The sequence below is a fragment of the Silene latifolia genome, chromosome 10 (genome assembly GCF_048544455.1).
Source record: "Silene latifolia isolate original U9 population chromosome 10, ASM4854445v1, whole genome shotgun sequence".
NCBI classification, from domain to species: domain Eukaryota; kingdom Viridiplantae; phylum Streptophyta; class Magnoliopsida; order Caryophyllales; family Caryophyllaceae; genus Silene; species Silene latifolia.
Window position 1 is genome coordinate 156,591,260 of NC_133535.1, and position 20,286 is coordinate 156,611,545.

At 39.4% G+C, this 20,286-nt stretch overlaps 2 protein-coding genes across 2 annotated transcripts in view; both read right to left on the reverse strand.

Moving 5' to 3' along the window:
- Positions 1-20,286, reverse strand: part of LOC141606511 (jasmonate-induced protein homolog) — a 182,271-nt gene that overhangs the window by 128,077 nt on the left and 33,908 nt on the right. The window lies entirely within an intron of this gene.
- On the reverse strand, positions 149-15,760 carry LOC141606507 (uncharacterized). The gene is made up of 5 exons (XM_074425659.1): positions 15,443-15,760; positions 2,889-2,941; positions 1,609-1,785; positions 1,393-1,494; positions 149-531 (listed from the first exon to the last, which is right to left on the reverse strand). Exons 1-5 carry the CDS (start codon positions 15,645-15,647, stop codon positions 397-399), a joined length of 672 nt encoding a protein of 223 aa, XP_074281760.1. The 5' UTR covers positions 15,648-15,760; the 3' UTR covers positions 149-396.

Consider the following 20,286-nt stretch of genomic DNA (forward strand, 5'->3'; position numbering starts at 1 on the left):
ATAATGTGCGTCACAAGTTTATAATTCATCATTTTATCAAGCTTCAAAGCCTTTATACACCTAAATGATAATGTCGCTCTCCCCGAGCATTTTCCAAGCCATGACCATAATTCATCTACCTCATTGTTATAGATTTGGACTGCGAGGTGAGAGAAGTATATAAAAGAACGTCTTATGAAGCGTATACACACGTATCCACAACAATTATAAACATGAAGCTGCAAGTTCTCGTCTTTTCAAGTGCACAAGCTGAGCACAAAATTTTGAAAGCTAATATGGGTGTACATTAACAGTAGTTTGCGGACAACTTTGTACATCGGAGACAGGTCAATGGGGTATGATAACTAAAACAAGTACTTCTGTTGTTGACTTCACCGGAAAATAACATGGAAGTCTTCAAGACGAAGTGTTGAGGAAATGTGCCAGAGCTTTATCAGTGTCATTATCGTACATAAGAAGAGCCTCGGCAACAGCATTTGCAGAGAATCCCATTTCTCTAAGCAGGGTGAACGCATTTGCAAATTCTCGAACCTAACACGGGAAAAAATTGTCAAGGCAAGAGACACTGGTAACTGACCAGGGTAAAACAATAGAAGTGCACAGAAATCATTAGATAATCTTGCCAATTTCAAATTCAGGTTAGAGGACACCAGGTCATCGACCATCTTTCATTCCTCTATTCCAAACACCAGTCCTCGTATTAAATTAAAATAATGCATTTTATAAAATTAAGCAAACACATGCATGCTCCAAACTCCGTGAAAATAGGGGAAGCTATTAGTGTCAGTTGTCAGCTGCCCTACGTTACCTCGCGTATTGACACCCACACCTGGCACCCGGACATGGGTGACACTTCACTTTAAGCCAAATACAATAGGTATTTTCATAAAACAGTTGAGTACGGCACTTGGACATGCACCGTACCAGATATTTCTAAAGTGTTTAAATGTGAATAACATATATGCCAAACACCTAAGTTCAGGGGGAGGGTGTATAAGAAGTGTAAAGCCCAATGTTATAAACCGAAAATTAAGGCAGGCTATGTATACAGTAACTGCAGAAAATTTCTGATTGCATCGGTTACCTTTACCAAACTAACCGATGAATATATTTTATCCTAATCTTTAACTTTTCAAATTATTAGAAGGTAACAAATGTCATACAGGCTTACTATAGCATCAAAAAAACTCTACAGTAATTGATACAAGTGACCAAAAGCAAAGACTCAGACAGCAAGCAATTGTAAGAAACAGTGGAAAGATGAATGAAATTTGCAAAATAAAATGGGGAAAAAAGACAATTCCGAACACAGTTTGAAAGTGCACAATCTGCATATTGTGAATTAAGGAATTCTATGAATTCGCTGATGTATAACAATGGGTCAAATATTACCTTAGTAGGATTGTCCCCAAAGTTTTCAACCGCCAGAGGAACAGCTTCTCGGTTAAGCCCTGATGTGATATATTTGCGCACAACAGGGTCTACAGAAGGAGCCTACAAGGAGTTAACTACATCGATTAAGAGCCTAAGACATATACTTCATCAATTAACTACATCGATTAAGAGTCTACATTGTTGAAAACAACCAAGCAGCTACAAGTACATTACCACAGATGGAATTGATGGTGGTATAGGTTCCGAATAACTTGGTTGGATATTTTCAGCTGCAAAGCGGGCCCAATTCTGATTTGCCTTTTCCGACTCAGCAAGGATCTTCCTTTCCAGACCAAAATCAAACTGAAAGCTGCTGCGTGGAATATCTCCCATGTGTGGTAGAAGTTGAGGCTGTTGTACAGGCGATCATAAACAACATCTTTTTAATTTATAACAAAGGAGACAGCACTTATAGAAAATCTGACAGTTCCATCATTTATGATATTTTGGTCTGTTCATCGCTTAATGCGGGCTGTTGGCCTTACCAGCATTCAAATTGGGTTCACGTGACTTTCAGAATCAATATCATTTGATGTAAATGATTAAGAAAAAAAAATCTAGCAGATTTAATAATCCATACAAGGGAGGACGTAAATGATTTGAAGGAATACAAAAGAAAAATTCAGAACATGAAAGCTTAGCAAAGCTATATGTATTTTTCAGGGTGTGGATAACTCATGACTCATGAGTAGATTAACGCAGTTCAATATGCGGTATCTGTTAGAATTTACTCCGTACAATATTAGACACTAGACAGGTAGGGTAGAGAATGAGTAAGCTGTTTATCTAGTTTAGTTCTTCTGGTTTTTTTGGGTGGTCACCATGGCCTCCTATTTTAGAATCAAGGATTGTATATCTGTCCCGAACATTAACCTATATACAATGATATTTACAAAAACAAAAACAAAAAAAAAAAACAAAAAAAAAGGGTTCTCTAGACTTAGAACTAAAGCTAGGTCAGCACTAAAAAAGTGACAGGGAAATCCACTGCATTGAATGTTAAGTTAAGTAATTCTGAGAGTTCGGACCAGCATATCCTTATCAAACAAAATAACTAGAGCTAGGTCAGCACTAAAAACGTGCCTCGTAGGGAAATCCACTGAATTGAACATCAAGTTAGATAATTCTGAGTTTTGAACCACCATATCCAATCTTATCATCATCAACAAAATAACTTAAGCTACGTCAGCGCTAAAAACGTGATTAGTAGGGAAATTCACTGAATAAAACATCATGTCAAATAATTTTGAAAGCTCGGACTAGCATATCCCTATCAAGTATCAACAACAAAAGATAGAAACGACAACAACAACCCAACGCTTCAAGAAGGTAGTAACAATTAGCAACAGAGAAGAAGAAGCACTCAAAATTTCACGGTCAATACACTCAATAGTTACATCTGTTTACATCAATAAAAACACACTTTACAAAAAAACATTTAATTGAGAACTTACTGGTGGAGTGATCCGGTACTCTGGCTTAATCTGAACTCTTATACCAGATCCTGCTGCAAAAGTAAACAATGAGAAGAAAAATAAAGGTCATCCAACTAATCAACATCTTAACTATCACATTATCTTTATCACCATTGCTCACTTGCATAAACAGCATCACACCTCTAAAAAGCCTACAAACCTGTGATCATAAATCCATAGAATTCGATTCGCCAGGCAAATGTAAATAACCAAAGTACCAAACATCATCAAAACTTGCAAAGCATGACAAAACTGAAGACAAGACTATTACTTAATGAAATTCACTAACAGTGTAACAAAACTAAACAATCAATCAATTCATTACCAATGAACATAACATCACCACAAAAACACAACATACTCCATTCATCCTAATTTTATCATCCCTTTTCCCATCAAAATTTATCCCAAGATATTTGCCCCCTTGCTAAATTTAGTAAAGAAAAAGTTTGATTATCTCATATTTTACCCCTTGATAATAACCTACTACCATTTCCACCACAAGAAAAGTTCTCAACTCTCTTCAATTCAAAGGGTAGAGTAGATAAGTTCATCATTTTTCCTTAAATCCTCCGAAAATTGATTGGGGGACGATAATGGGATGAAGAGAGTATAAGATTTCAATTTTCTCCTAAGTTCTTATCAACCCCAAGTAGCAATGGAGTTAAGGGGGACACCCGGGAGCTCGCCTCCGGATTATAACCTTACAGTATTCCTTGTTCACCCATCCTGTAATTGTATGCCCCCAATAACTACAAAACTTGGCTCCGCCACTAACCCCAAGACCCCTGTTGGACCTTTAGTCCTAATTAATTGTTTTGATAATGACAGTAATGATTTGTATGAGGACTTAATATATAAACATATGCGTGTAATTGTGTGCTTAAGTTTTAATTTAGAAAGAAACAATTACAAGACGCAAGCTTGAAGTGTGGACCAAGGAGGTACAACTTCAAATACACTTGATCGATGTATTCAAGCAAGATCAAGACCAAACAACAACCACGAGACTCAAGATGAGAGACTTGTGAAGAGACGATTCGTGTACTGAAGATCTACTGAAGATTAGATAGTATAGGTCGTCATTCGGTAATGGTTTTACTTTGTTTGATTTAAAGGTTAGTGAAGTTATGACCTAATAGACATAACTTCATTGCTAGACAAAAATGATGCGTTAATTTTTGGAAAATATATTTTTAATGGTTTATAAAAATAAGAGAGTATTTATTTGGTTGGAATTAATTAATTAGAATTTAAGTTAAATAAACTATTGGTTTGTAATACGATATTTATATCGTCATGCAACCTAGGGCTTTAACTAAATTCTATCTCGATTTGTTGCGGGCTAGAGAAGCAAGGATGGACCGAGGGAGGCCTTGGGCCGGCCGAACCCTAGGGTGGCCGAAATCCCTAGGAGGCCAAATCCTTCCTCCTTCTCTTCTTTCTTGTTCTTCAAGTTTTATATTTCCAGAACATTCCTATGCCCTAGTTCCAGAATAATCCAAACCCTAATTCTCTCTACTATAAATACTCTCATTCTTTCAACATTAATAGTTGACACACACATCTACATATTTCAAGAGAGAAAAATATTTTTAAGCAAAAATCATTTGAGCTTTAATTCTTATTTTCATATTTGCTTATACAAAAATCACGCATCAAATTTGTCAATCACTCGAAGAAAAATCGTTATTGGATATTAAATACACAAGGATAGTATACTCACTCGCATAACGTGAGATTAGTATTTATCGTTGTATTTTTCTTATTAACGTAAGAGCAACCTAGAGTATTTAGCGATACTCAATCTGAGTTATAATCATATTGTTGATTATACGAGTGGATTGATAATTTTTGTAATCCTTAGAAAGGTACTAAAAATTATTAATCGAGAATAGTGGACGTAGGTTTCGACTTGTGAAACTGAACCACTTCAAAATCCTGTGTGTCTCTCTTTCTCTCTCTCTTTATTATTGTTATTTCGATTTTGCATTTATTGTTAATAATTTAATTAGTTGATTTTAATCAATAAAATCAAGTAATTAATTTATATCATATATTTCGAAAAAGCGGTCATCGTTTTTAATACTCAATTCACCCCCCCCCCCTCTTTCGTATTCGATCAATAGACTCCACAATTGGTATCAGAGCCTCGTGCTCTTGATCGCCTAACAGCTAGAGTTGATCGTTTTTTTTGTAGTCTATTTATCGTCTTTTCCGGTGCATTTATTTTTTATCAAATGGATTCCAAACACCTAAAGTGTCCTATATTCAATGGGAAGAACTATGGTTTATGGAAAAATATGATGACCCACTTCATTAAGGGAAACGACTGGGAGTGTTGGTTGATTATCAAGAATGGTCCTAATAAGATCTTACTTGCAACCAGTGATGGCACTACCGTCGAAAAGAAAGAAGAAGACTATATTGAGGCGGATTATAAAAAGGTTGAGAAGAATTCAAAAGCAATAAGCTTATTGCAAAACGGTATGATTGCCACCGATTCGATCGTTTCTCAACCAGTTCATCCGCGAGGAAATATGGGATGGTCTAGAATTAGCCTATGAGGGAACCACTGTTGTCAAAAAGCAACGTATGGCATTACTAATGCGAAAATACGAGCTGTTTGCCATGGAGCAAAACGAGTCAGTTGATAGCATGTCCTCTCGCTTTTCTAGCATCATCAATGAGCTAAAGAATTTAGGAAAAACTTTTGACTCCGAGGAAATTGCTAGAAAAATACTCAGAAGTATGTCTCGCAGATGGAGACATAAAGTATCTGTCATAGAAGAATGTAAGGACCTAACTTCATTATCCTATCAGGAGCTACTCGGAACCTTAATGGCTCACGAGATTACTCTTAATCATGATGAGGAAGAAGTTGGCACAAGCAAAAAGATGGCCTTACAAGCTGAGTCTAGCAAAGTTGATGATTCTTCAGATATTGAAGAAGAAACTAGTTTGTTTGTTAAACGTCTTAGGAAAAACCCCTTCTTTCAAAATCAAAATAAGACCAATAACAAATCAAAGCAAACTCCCAAGAAAAATTTTGAGTCAAAAGGGTCTTTCTCTAATCGTGGATGCTTGAAGTGTGGTGAAAATGATCATATGATCAAAGATTGCCCTACATGGAAGAAAATAAAAGACAAAAATCTGCGTGACAAAACAAAGAAGGAATTCAAGCAAGTCTTGATGGCATATTGTTGGGGAGACTTGGACTTTGAAGATGGCGAATCCGAAGATGAAGAAGAAACTGCCAACGTTTGTCTAAGTAACGTCAGTCTTGACCTATTCTCCGAAAGCGACAATGAAAGCAATCTTTGAGAGATGTCTTGTCGGAAATTCAGATTGATTCGAGAGGATGATGAGGTAAATTATCCTGACCTTAAAAAGCGTGTTAGGAAACTTTCTAAGGAAAATTTACTTAAGTGTTGTGAACATACCCTTGATCACCGTCATGAACAAAGTCTAGAGTTAAAAGACCTTAGGGAAGATTTTAGATATTCTTGAGGAAAACCAACTTCGAAAGCCAACGCCAAAAGCTCAAATCTAAAGTTATGGCTACTCCAAATTTAACTTGGACATGACAAATGTTGAGAAGAAAGCTCTTGAATCAAAAGTTAAGGCTAGTGATGCTATAACTTCGTGAGCTCAAACTTAACATTAAGAATCTTCAAGCTAAAGTTACGGCTAGTGATGCCATAACTTCGAGCTTAAACTCAACATTAAGCACCTTGAAGCTAAAGTTACTGACTAGTGATGCTATAACCTCTGAGTTGAAGAAAGTCAATGAGATCTTAAAAGATGAGCTTAATGGCAAAGATAGTGTGGTTTCCGAACACAAGAGAGAAATTGTATTTCTCACTAAGCAATTAGAAGAAACTAGTAATAGCATGTCCAAACTTAAGGAACAACATGAAATTGAGAAACGTGTCTTAAATGAACGTTTTGATAAATTTCGTGATAACTTTGAGAAAGGTAGCTCTTCCAAGGATTCAAAAGAAGATCATTCAAAATGTGAAAAAGAAATTGAGTCCTTGAAAGAATTACTTTTACATGCTCGAAAAGTTCATGATAAGTGGGAAGGTAGCACAAAGGTTTTAAACTTCCTTACTGAACAATCTGATAACAACATGAAGATGGGACTTGGTCATGAATGCTATAGTCGTAGAGACCATGATAAATGCAAATCAAATCCTTCCAAAATGATTTGAAAAAAGAAAATACGTTAATCTTCCGAATACTTGATTTGCAATTCTTGTGGCTCTCTTGGACATATACAAGTCAATTGTGTCAAACTTGCTTGGGATAAGAAAAAGAATGTCGAAACTGCTAAGACTTGTGATTTCATAGTAGAAGATGATGTCTCTACTATAGATGAACCCAACGACAATGAAGAACGCAATAATGAGTTTAGGTGGACTTATGATATGGCTTTTGATTACTCATCTATTCCTTCAAAATCAACCAAAATGAATGAGAATCGAAAGCATACATTCAAGCCCAAAGTTCAAAACCCTAAACCTAGAGCGTCTCATGAAGGTACTAGACCTAGAGCTACTTTTGTTAGAGCAAAACCTAAAGTACCTTATATTCCGATTGTTAGACAACCCAATGTCAAAACCAAAAGAATAATAAGACAAGTATGGGTTAGAAAGGATCAAATATATAGAATTACTAACCATAAAGGACCCAACTTAGCTTGGGTACCTAAAAGTTGTATTTGATTCATTTGCGGGTAGAAGTGAAAGAAAATAATCTATGGTATCTCGACAAAGTGGATGCTCGAGACACATGACAGAGACAATCTTTTTCTTTCACTTGAGCCCTTCTTTGGTGGCAAGGTTACCTTTGGAGATAACAAGAAGGGTACGATTATTGGAGTAGGAAAAATCGAATTTCACCTCTCATTCAATTGATAAAGTATATCTGGTAAGTGGTCTTAAACATAATTTACTTAGTATTTCTCAATTATGTGACAAAGGAAATAGAGTTGTCTTTAAATGCCGATGTTTGTCGTATCATAATTGAAGGTACTAGTAATGTTTTACTTGAGGGTCACCGTATGAGGAATGTGTATATGATTGACTTAAATGTTGTCAATACAAATTCCTTTCTGCGTGTATAAAGTAACTTCGATGAGTCTTGCTTGTGGCACAAGAGGTTTGCACACGTTAGTCCAACTATTTTAAAGAAACTTAAGTCTATGGATTTAGTTGAAGGCTTGCCCTCAATTAATTTCGAGCAAGAGACAATGTGTGACTCATGTGCCCGCTGCAAACATGTTAGATCCTCTTTTAAACCTAAGAGAGTAGTTAGCACTAATCGACCACTTGAGATGGTACACATGGATTTATGTGGACCTATGAGAGTTAGAAGCCGTGGTGGATCAAAGTATGTATTTGTTCTAGTCGATGATTACTCAAGGTACGTCCGCGATCTTTCTTTCTTCTAAAGATGAAACTTTCGATGAGTTTGTGGTATTAATGAAGCTTGCCCAAAATAGATATGATAATAAGCTTATTTCGATTCGGACGGATCACGGCACGGAATTTGACAATCAATCATTTATAGAATATTGTCGGGAAAATGGTGTGGGGCATAACTTCTCCGCACCACGTACCCCACAACAAAATGGTGTCGTGGAACGTATGAATCGAACCCTAGAGGATATGGCTCGTACTATGCTTTTGTGTAGTGGCCTTCCTAGAAGCTTTTGGGCGTGTCGTTAGTACCGCATGCTATGTGCATAATAGAGCTATGATCCGACTGTTTTGAAAAAGACTCCCTATGAACTTTTAAGAGGAGAAAACCCATATATCACATCTCCGTTGCTTCGGGAGCAAATGTTTTGTTCATAATAATGGAAAAGAAAATTTAGGAAAATTTGACCCCGAAGTGATGAAGTCGTTTTTTTTCGGATATTCGGATCATAGTAAAGCTTACAAAGTGTTCAACAAAAGAACCTTGCGCATAGAAGAAAGTGTTCATGTTCGCTTTGACGAAGATAATGTGTTTGATAAAGTTGAACGGGAAGAAGAGGATCCAGATGAGCCCGATTTCTTTTTAGCAAGAAATGAGCCTCTAAATGAAGAAGAAGATATTCAAGGTATCAATGATGAACTAGAGAATTCTCGCAAACAATCCTAAGAGAAGTGATGAGTCCATAGTTAATGATACTATCGACCCTTCCTCGATAAAGAAAGAGATCTTGAAGTTATACCTAATGATGTTGTAACTTCCGATCCAAATCATGATATGTCTAATGAAGTTAGTGATGCTTCAAGAAAATCCCGAGTCCAACTCGGGGGAACAAGTCATGATTCTTCGTCCGCAGATGATGCTAGTCCATCAAATGATAATGAGCCTAGAATTCTCAAAAAGTGGAAACATCAAAGTTCCCACCCTTTGGACAAAATCCTAGGGGATCTAGAGCAAGGCATTAAAACTAGAAGGTCCTTGAATAATTTACTTTTCGTTCTTTTCGTTTCTATCAACCATTGAACCTACCAATATTAAAGAAGCTCTTGCTGAACCTGATTGGATAACCGCTATGCAAGAAGAGCTTCAACAATTCGAACGCAATAAGGTATGGCACTTGGTGTCACGACCTAGTGATCGAACCGTTATTGGTACTAGATGGGTGTTTAGAAACAAATTGGACGATCTGACTTATTACAAGAAACAAGGCGCGACTAGTTGTCCAAGGCTACAATCAAGAGGAAGGGATCGATTATGACGAGACCTTTGCACCTGTAGCGAGACTTGAGGCTATACGTCTCATTATTGCATTTCAGCTCATAAAGGAATGAAACTGTTCCAAATGGACGTTAAGACAAAGATTTCTTAATGGTTATTTGGAGGAAGAAGTCTATGTAGAACAACCTCCTGGATTTTTAGATAGCAAGTTTCAAAACCATGTCTATAAATTAGACAAAGCTCTATATGGTTTGAAACAAGCTCCAAGGGCATGGTATGACAGATTATCCAAGTTTTTGTTACAAAATAATTTTACAAGAGGATCCGTCGATAAAACCTTGTTTCTAAAATCCGAGGGTTCTAATTTACTTGTTGTACAAATTTATGTAGACGATATTATATTCGGTTCTACTAATGAAAAATTGTGCAAGTATTTTTACGATCTAATGACTTCTGAGTTTGAAATGAGCATGATGGGAGAACTGAAGTACTTTTTAGGCTTACAAATTCAACAAACAAAGGATGGTATAAAGATACACCAACAGAAATATATCAAGGAACTAATCCGAAAGTTCGGTATGGAAAATGCTAAATCATACGATACACCTATGGTACCGAAAAAAGAAGATGACTATAGATGAACATGGTAAGTGTGTCGATGAGACTACATATCGAGGTATGATTGGTTCACTTTTATATTTAACTCGCAAGTCGTCCCGATATAATGTTTAGCGTATGTGTTTGTGCTCGATTTCAATCGTGTCCTAAAGAATCACATATGATTGCGATTAAACGTATCTTGAGATATTTAATTGGTACATCTAATTTACATTTATGGTATCCACTTGAGTGTAATTTCGATCTAGTAGGATATTCGGATGCAGATTATCTTTGGATGTTCTTTAGATAGGAAAAGCACTTCTGGGTATGCAACGTTTGTTGGACCTTGTATTATCACATGGGGATCAAAGAAGCAAAATTCGATTCAATGTCTCTCATCTTTGGCCAGTATGTGTCTCAGGATCGGTATGTTCTCAATTACTTTAGTTAAAGCAACAACTATGTGATTATGGTATTAATGTAGGTCGTATGCTTATTATGTGTGACAATACGAGTGCTATAGTAATTTCTAAGAACCCCGCCAAAGACTCGAGGACCAAACATATAGATATTCGACACCATTTTCTACGGGATCATGTAGAGAAAGGCAACATTTCACTTGAATTTTGTAGTACTGAAAGGCAATGGGCTGATATCTTGACTAAGGCATTAGCTAGAAAACGCTTTGAGTTATTGAGACTTGAGATTGGTTTAATTAGTGATAATTAAATCCGTCATAATTATGTCTGGGAACCTGAATGACTGGCTAGGAAGATAAGATTGTACGATTGTGTCCGTATATTTTTGTTGCAAGTTTAATTGTGTTAAATAATATTTATTTTACGTATTATATCTTGCTTATGTGTATGGTAATATTTTATATTCTGCATAATCACATTTCCTCACAAAAATCGACAAAATCTACAATAAATTGCCATAATATAATAAAGATAATTCTATCTTATTATATTCCTCCACAAATCCTGCCTAAACTCCATCAAAGATTTTCTTTCCTAATCTTATATCAAATAGGAAATAATGCCAAAACAAAAAAAAAAAAAAAAAAAAAAAAAAAAAAAAAAAAAAAAAAAAAAAAAAAAAAAAAAAACGCACGAAACAAAAAAAAAAGGAAAGTGCCGAAAAAAAAAAAGGGCACGAAACAAAAAAAAAAAAAAAAAAAACGGGAAAGAAGATGCCGAAAAAAAAAAAAAAAGAAAGGCATTAAAGAAATAAGGAAATTGGTATTATTCTCTATCTTTTAAGGAAACCTAATCTTACCTTAACTCAAATTCCTTATACTATATATACCCCTTTAATCTCACCTTAATTCTCATCAATCATAATTCTCTAAACCCTAATTACCTTTTACTACCTTCTATAATTCTCACAATGACTAATCAACCTACAACCCGTTTTCAATCAAAGAAACATGTTGTCATTAGAAAGAAGGTAAGCCAATCACCACCTCGCACCCGCTCCACCTCACCGACCGACCGCCCTCGTTCCCCACGGACTGCCGCCGACCAACCGGCCAACCTCACCAAGCGTCGAAAGTTGTTTAAGGGTAAGGGAAAGACGGTTCCGGAAAGTGAGGTATGTTCTAAGACTGAGAACTATAAACTTCAAGATGGTTCTTCACGTATTCTTTACGCACATCATATGGATGATTACACCAACAATGGACTTAATAATCTTAGACTGACTCAAGGTGAAAGAAGAGATGTCAATCAAGTTGCTCAATATCGCATTCACGCAGGACGAGTATATTCGATTGATTGGTTAAAGAAATACAAAGCACTTGGGTTTTTCAGAAATTTTCTCAAGGATCAAGGATGGGAAAATATTGTTGCTGTAAGTGGTCCTGTCTTTCCTATTGAGGTATATCAATTTTATGCTTCTGTTCATCTTAAGGAAGGAAATTTATTTGCTGTGGTCAATGAGACTTCCATAAAAGTCTCACTGGTGATTCTGCGACTTGGCTCGAGTTCTGAAGGAGGAACCGAGATCAATCCAAGCGTAGAATGGGGAGGTTTGTTACCCGAAAAAGGTTGATAGTGAAACGGTATTTCAAACAAGATGCTACTTAAATCCGAGACTATCCTAGCTGCGAAGTTGTCACCTAAATTGAGGTTCTTTTTGAACTTTCTTTGGAGTACTATTGTCCCTAGAAAAGAAGGTAGAGATAAGTTCGGGGCACATGAGATGATTATAATGAAGGCTTGGCTTGAAGGAGAAAAGGTTAGTCTACCCTTGCTTGTGTTTCATAAAATTATACAAGCTAGTGTGACGGCTAAGATGGAAGATTTTGCTTCTACTTTAAGTTTGCCTTATGGGAATTGGATCTCACGACTTTTGGAGAAGAAAGGAGTAATTGGGAAGCAGAGTTATGGAGTTATCACTAATGACGAGATGAGCGATCTTTATCTATCTTATATGAAGCTCGTTATTAATGGCAATGAATTAGGTTTTGAGGTTAAAGGAGAAAAAGGAGAAAAAGAAGGAAAAAGCAATGTGAATTTTGATATGTTGGATTCAAAGATGGATTCAAACTTTACTTCTATTCTTGGACGAATTAATGAACAAGACAAGAAATTGGAAGAATTGTTTGACCTAATTACAAAGCAAAGGAGAATTGATACTAGTGGACCAAGTGAAGTTAGCAATGCTCACATCAAAACCGTATTGTCACGGTTTGAAACGCGCCTCGGCGATGTCCGTAAGGCCGCGGTAAGAACTCACTCTGAGTCTGTTCAAATCAAGGAAGGTATGGCTAGTTTGGTTAAATTTGGGGATGATCTTCTCGCAACTGGGAAGGAGATGAGGTCCGAGATGCAAACAATATATGAAGCGATTAAAGCAATGACTTTGAGGATTGGTAACTTTGATACTCGATTAATCGCTCAAGCCGCACTTCTAGACCATTGTCATGCGCGACTCGAGGACTTGAGTACTGTACCCGTCCTAGGTCGAACCCACCGAGCCCTCGCTACCCTTGATCAATTTGCCCTAATCCATTCACCTTAGCCTTATCTTTTAAATCCTTGCTCACAATAAAAATCCATTCTTATGGATATTAGCTTTTTCAATTCCGCATTATTCCTTGTGTGATTTCGATTTATATTATTATTATGCTAATTAAGAACTAGATTGCGTTTAATATAATATGATTTTCATGATTATTTCTTGTCTCATAATATATTATTCTGGTCGTTTTATGTTTGTTCTTATCTTTTCAATGATGCCAAGAGGGGGAATTGTTTTTATGATTTGCGACCGTCTCAAGGTAATTCTCTCATGGCGTTCTATAGTTATAACTTTGAAGAGATCATTAGTTTCTACGCTCAACTGTTCTATAATTTGGGAAGTATTATGTTGAGGGGAACTAGACTTAGACACAAATCATAGGAGACTTGTCATCATCAAAAAGGGGGAATTTGTTGGACCTTTAGTCCTAATTAATTGTTTTGATAATGACAAAGAATGATTTGTATGAGGACTTAATATATAAACATATGCGTGTAATTGTGTGCTTAAGTTTTAATTTAGAAAGAAACAATTACAAGACGCAAGCTCAAGTGTGGACCAAGGAGGTACAACTTCAAATACACTTGATCGATGTATTCAAGCAAGATCAAGACCAAACAACAACCACGAGACTCAAGATGAGAGACTTGTGAAGAGACGATTCGTGTCAAGATCTACCAAGATTAGATAGTATAGGTCGTCATTCGGTAATGGTTTTACTTTGTTTGATTTAAAGGTTAGTGAAGTTATGACCTAATAGACATAACTTCATTGCTAGACAAAAATGATGCGTTAATTTTTGGAAAATATATTTTTAATGGTTTATAAAAATAAGAGAGTATTTATTTGGTTGGAATTAATTAATTAGAATTTAAGTTAAATAAACTATTGGTTTGTAATACGATATTTATATCGTCATGCAACCTAGGGCTTTAACTAAATTCTATCTCGATTTGTTGCGGGCTAGAGAAGCAAGGATGGACCGAGGGAGGCCTTGGGCCGGCCGAACCCTAGGGTGGCCGAAATCCCTAGGAGGCCAAATCCTTCCTCCTTCTCTTCTTTCTTGTTCTTCAAGTTTTATATTTCCAGAACATTCCTATGCCCTAGTTCCAGAATAATCCAAACCCTAATTCTCTCTACTATAAATACTCTCATTCTTTCAACATTAATAGTTGACACACACATCTACATATTTCAAGAGAGAAAAATATTTTTAAGCAAAAATCATTTGAGCTTTAATTCTTATTTTCATATTTGCTTATACAAAAATCACGCATCAAATTTGTCAATCACTCGAAGAAAAATCGTTATTGGATATTAAATACACAAGGATAGTATACTCACTCGCATAACGTGAGATTAGTATTTATCGTTGTATTTTTCTTATTAACGTAAGAGCAACCTAGAGTATTTAGCGATACTCAATCTGAGTTATAATCATATAGTTGATTATACGAGTGGATTGATAATTTTTGTAATCCGGAGAAAGGTACTAAAAATTATTAATCGAGAATAGTGGACGTAGGTTTCGACTTGTGAAATCCGAACCACTTCAAAATCCCGTGTGTCTCTTTTCTCTCTCTCTTTATTATTGTTATTTCGATTTTGCATTTATTGTTAATAATTTAATTAGTTGATTTTAATCAATAAAATCAAGTAATTAATTTATATCATATATTTCGAAAAAGCGGTCATCGTTTTTAATACTCAATTCACCCCCCCCCCCCTCTTTCGTATTCGATCAATAGACTCCACAACCCCCACCCTACCAAAATCATCAACAACAACAACATTACCCCAGGTCACCACCCGCCCCATGAAATGTGGGGTAAGGGGGTCGATCTTTGTGTTAGAACACGGAGAAATGCATTTCCGAATGACCCAATATGAAAATTGCGTCGAGAATCTGCGTCGAAGATCGCTTACTTCACAAAAGAAAAGAAGACACTTTAGTGGTAATTTGATTTCTTCCATTATAATCCATAACCAAAGAAAAAGAATGAAACCCTACCAAAATCATCAATTCCCCAAAATAAATTGATAATACAAAATCAACCATAAAATTCTAAATCAATCGATTAAAAAGAAACCCAACAAAACCCAGATACAAAATCAAAAACCCAGAAAAACCCAACAATCAAAATCGAATCTTTCCAATTTCCCATCAAATTAAGCACAAAAACAATCACAAGATAGAGAAAGAGAGTTACAGGAAGAGGGAGGAGCAGAAGAGTGATTGTAAGGAGGAGGAGCACGGGCAGGAGGAGGGATGCCCGAGTGACCAGACTGACCGATCTTAGGGTAAAGAGAAGATGATGAAGAAGAAGAAGAATGAGGGGTTTGTCGATACATTGGGATGTGTGGTTGTGGTTCGTATGGTGAAACTCCTGATGTGTACCTAAGATCGTTCTCCATGTTTCGGTTGATCAAACAGATTCAAAGATGATGACCAATACTTGCTTCGTTTATGGGGTTGTGTTATGGAGCAATTCGGATCCGGTCGTCACTAGAAATTTAACCAGTGTTATGGAGCAATCTCCTTCTTGTGTGGAGACTTAACAATCGAATTAACTTGGTCGGTTGAGTTTGGATCGGGTTATTTCGGGTTTGTAAATATTTGAGATGGATTTCGCCATTTTAGGTGGGTTGTTATCAAGTTACTTGGAGTTATGATTATTAGACCTCGTAAATAGGTAAGATGGGTTGGGTTCGGTCAGGGTCAATGGGGTTTGGGTTTGCAAGAATTCAGGCGGTCAGGTCATTTGGGGTTCGGGTCATTTACGCGTGGGTTGTTTTAAAGTTATTTGAGGATAACACTCGGTTTCGGATAATAATCATTTGTGTCGGGTGGAATAAGTTCGGGTCAATTCGGATGCGGGGTCAATTCGGATGCGGGGTCAAATTCGGGTGCGGGTCGAATCGGTTTTGTCAGGTCTAACGATTAATATGGGATAATAGACATTCAGGTCGGTTAGATAGGTCGGGTTTCAGGTTTTCTGATCAGATGTAAACCGGGGTTTAGGGTAGGTCATTCGGAATTGCACCAGTTTTGTCAAATCTAACTACGTGTCACGATTTGATACTTTTTTATTAGATTTTGAAATGCATTCTTGTCTTACCCTAGAGGGAGGAATGCAAGCTTCAACTATTTACGGAGGTACAATTCGGTGGAATAAGGAAACAGTGTGTTGTGAAGTTTAACCTCGCCTATAAACATTCGTCACATTGCTTACTTGATAGTGGGAAACTATTAGTATAAAACATTATGCACAATAGCGATCGTTTACTAAAAGTTGTAAAACTATATGTTCCGGGTATGAATTCCGAAGTAGGTTTGTTTACCACGCTAGCTTTGTCGAATAATGCCTCTTCTAGCCTTGACTGCTCTCCTCGGCCTCTCCTGCAACAATGAGCAAACTGAGGGCTTGGCTTTGTACCAAGCGTACTCACTCCGACGCTCAAGTCAGTGAACTTATTGTGATTAAGTGGTATGTTACTTGATGACGTGTATTGTAGAGAGATGAGAGAGATAATACCAATTTAAGGGGTTCTTAGGTTAGATTCTGGATCCCTTCCTCAATGAGGATTGAGGAGTATTTATAGACTTTCACCTTTTGTCACGTAGTGGCCAAGTGGGCCAAGTGGCATAGCGGTGGAAAGACGATCTACCCTCGGCGGGGGACCTATGGCGGGCGGCGGGCTGGTTGACTCCATGCCGAGGGTTCTTGGATATGAGTACGCGGTGTGTGCCCCGGCCGGTAGGTTGCCATGCCGAGACCCGGTGGCGGGCCGAAAGGTGCATCGGATGTCTAAGTCATTGGCTTGTTGTGGATATCTTTGACCTCGTTCAATATGTTGACTTGGTCGGCCGGGCACGAGAATATGCCCCATCAATTTGCCCCAGCGTAGTCTATCTTGCCGTGGTATGGGCTCCGATGTATCTTTGAGTGTATATTCTCGTGCAAGTATTTTTTGCAAAATTTACTCGGTATCGGCTTCTTCGAAGCATCGGCGTGGTTCTTGTTAGGCCGTCACCGTATCCCCCTCCACATGGATGTGTAATGGGCATCAAAATGTGGAAGAGAAGGTCTTCTTCTTAGCGGCGGACCCAAGGTTGAGAGTGCCGGTGTATTTTTGATTGCCCCGGCCCGTGCTACCTAGCTTGGTTAGTCGTGTTGCTTGGCGGAGAATAGATTTTTTAGGAGTTTTGCTGAGGAAGGTGAATAGGCAAAGGGATATGAAGGGGCGTGTTGAAGACGCTTGTTACTTTGTTGCTTTGATTGACATTCAACTGTTGCGTCGATTGACATTCCGTGTACGCATGCCTGACATGTGTCTCTTCGTTGATTGGTTGACGCTTCATGGGCTGCGTTTTGATTGGTCCTCCTTTATGGGCCTTTGCCTATAAATACGGATCTTTGAAGTGAAATTGGTTAACAATTTCATTCATTCTAAAAATTTTCTTCTTTCCAAAATTCCAAGTCTTTCCCTCTCTTCCGATCTTCAGAATTTTCACGTCGGCGTAGCACTTTTCTTCAAGGTAAACCAAAAACCTTTTCAACTTTTTGTTTTGTTTAAGTAATTGTTGTGAACCATGTCTTCTCCGACGCCGGTCCCAAAGACCCATGCGCCGGGGGGTTCCCCGTCGCGTTTTGATGAGGAGGAGGCGGTAGCCGCCATTCCGTTAAGGTCGAGGGGCCCTAGGTCTCCTTCCCCTGAAGTTGACCGCAGAGTTCTGGAGGAGTGGGAGGATGATGACGATGATGAGGAAAGGAATCCTTCCGGTGCGGAGAGGGCGACAGTCTTGCATCATTACGATGCCTGTACCATCGGCCCCAATCGTGCTTGGACCGATGGGCTCGCCCGCTGTTCTGGCTCTGAATTTTTCGAAGAGCACTTCTTTTTTGGCAAGGGGTACAACATTGTCATCCCTAGAGAGGATCAGACCGTCTGTTGCCCTCCTCCGGGTCACATCGGCGTATATATGAGACACCTGGAGTATGGTCTCCGGTTTCCTCTCAATATTTACGTCTCTACCATAATACAGGCGATGAACGTTGCAGTGGCGCAGCTTCACCCGTTTGCCGTTAGGACTATAGTCGGCTTTGTGTGGCTGTGCCGCTTTAGGGGGGTGATCCCAACGCTAAATTTATTCCGCCGGATGCATTTCCTTCGAATGAATGTTCAAGGCGGCCGGGGTGGTATAGCGTCCGGACCGAGCCGAGCTATCTCACCGTGTCTAAGCTCTCCTCCCGCAAGGGCCGGAAAAGAACGGTGGGTGTATGTCGAGGTCCCAGATGATTATTTGTTGCCTCGGTCCTTTGAGCATCGCGTCAACTTGCGGTGCGAGAGCAAAGGGGAGCGTGAGAAGATGATCCCCAAGGGCAAGAATAAGATGGACGCCGCGAATGTCTATCTTAATGAGGACGAGAAGCAGGCACTGAAGCTTTTCGAGGTCGATGATGATGGGGCGCCGAAGGTTTGGTTGCCCCCGACGCAAATCATCTTGATGGACGAGCCGCTTTGCTATGTCGGCCTCATACCGCCCTAGCACAGGTGAGTGGGGTCGGTGTGAGGCCCATTTCTGCTTTAATGTTTTTCGTTGTTTGTATCTTGACATGTCCCTTTGTCTAAGTTTTACTTCGTTTCTTTTACAGAGCACTTTGGTCCCGCTCTGTCTGAGCAATTCCTCGAGAAGATGGGGCTGGACAAAGACGGAAATGTTACGGAGAAGAATCCGAAGGTCGATGTGAATGACCGCCGTCCGTCGCCTACTGACCTCCTGAAGGGCTTGGACGAGACGGCGGCCCAGGCCAAGGTAGCTGCTGCCTTGCCTCGCCGGGTCCGAAAAGCCAAGTCTAAGGCGGCGACGGTGTCAACCGCAGTTCCGCCTCCACCAGAGGTGGAGGTCGTTGACATTGTCGATGGAGAGGATTCCGATGCTGAGGGATCTCCGCTTAGGCTTAAGAGGAAAAGATCTACCCATGCCACCGATGCTTCTGCTTCCGTCGCTCATGTTAATGCCGCCGAGGAAGCGGGTCAACCGCCAAGAAGAGCAAGCCCTCCGATGCGATCTAACTTGCGGCTCAGATTTAGCCGGCTCATTAGATATACCCGATGACCGGCTCTCTGGTATGTCCATGAACGTTGACGTGGACTCTTTGGTTGAATTTTTGTAGATCAACCGCGCGCATCATCCCAATTACTGAGCGGCGAGTTGAGAAGAGGCCCATGCAGGCGGCGGGAAAAAATGTCGACTCCGTACTCGCGTCGATATCCAACGACCGGCTCATAGCGGAGGGTACAAAGCTGAGCAAGAAGATTGGGATTTGGTCCGATCTGGCCGGCTCTCGTATTAGGGAGCAGGAAAAGGCCTTGACCGAGACGGGACCGTTGATAGAGCAAAACCGAGGCTCGATGTTGTTGCCGCAAATGGGGTGGCCGGAAGGCTAAGCATGACCTCCTTGTCGCACAAGCGCGGTCGAGGAAATTGAGAAGCTGCTGTCTTACCGAGAAGGCCAAGGTAGAGGCTGCGATTCCGCCGCCGCCAAGTTGAAGGAGGAACGGGACAGGTACAAGGGCGGCTACGACGTTGTTGTCGCCCAAAGGGAGGAGTCAAAAGGGCGTATCGGCTCCAAGCGTAGTCGCATGTGTGCTCGCATATAGGGACCCGACCGAAGAAGCTTTCAGGGAGGTGATAGATGAGGTCTATCCGGATGGCTCCTTTCTCGTGGACAAAATTTGACGAGCCGTTCGACGATAGGCTCGAGGCTAAAGAGAAGGTGCGGCGGATAAGGCCGCCGAGGACGCGAGGGCCAAGAAGGAGGAGGCGACCGCCGCAAAGGCGGCCCTTGCGAGGAGACGAGGGCGGCCAAGGAGGAGGCCGCCGATCAAGGCAAACCGAGGATGCTAAGGCTACTAAGAAAGTCATGCGGCGGATAAGGCACCGAGGATGCTAAGGTCGCTAAGAAAGAAAGCATGCGGATAAGGCAAAAGCAGGATGCTAAGGCGCCAAGAAAGCCGAGGATGCAAAGGTCGCCCAGATTGCACCTAA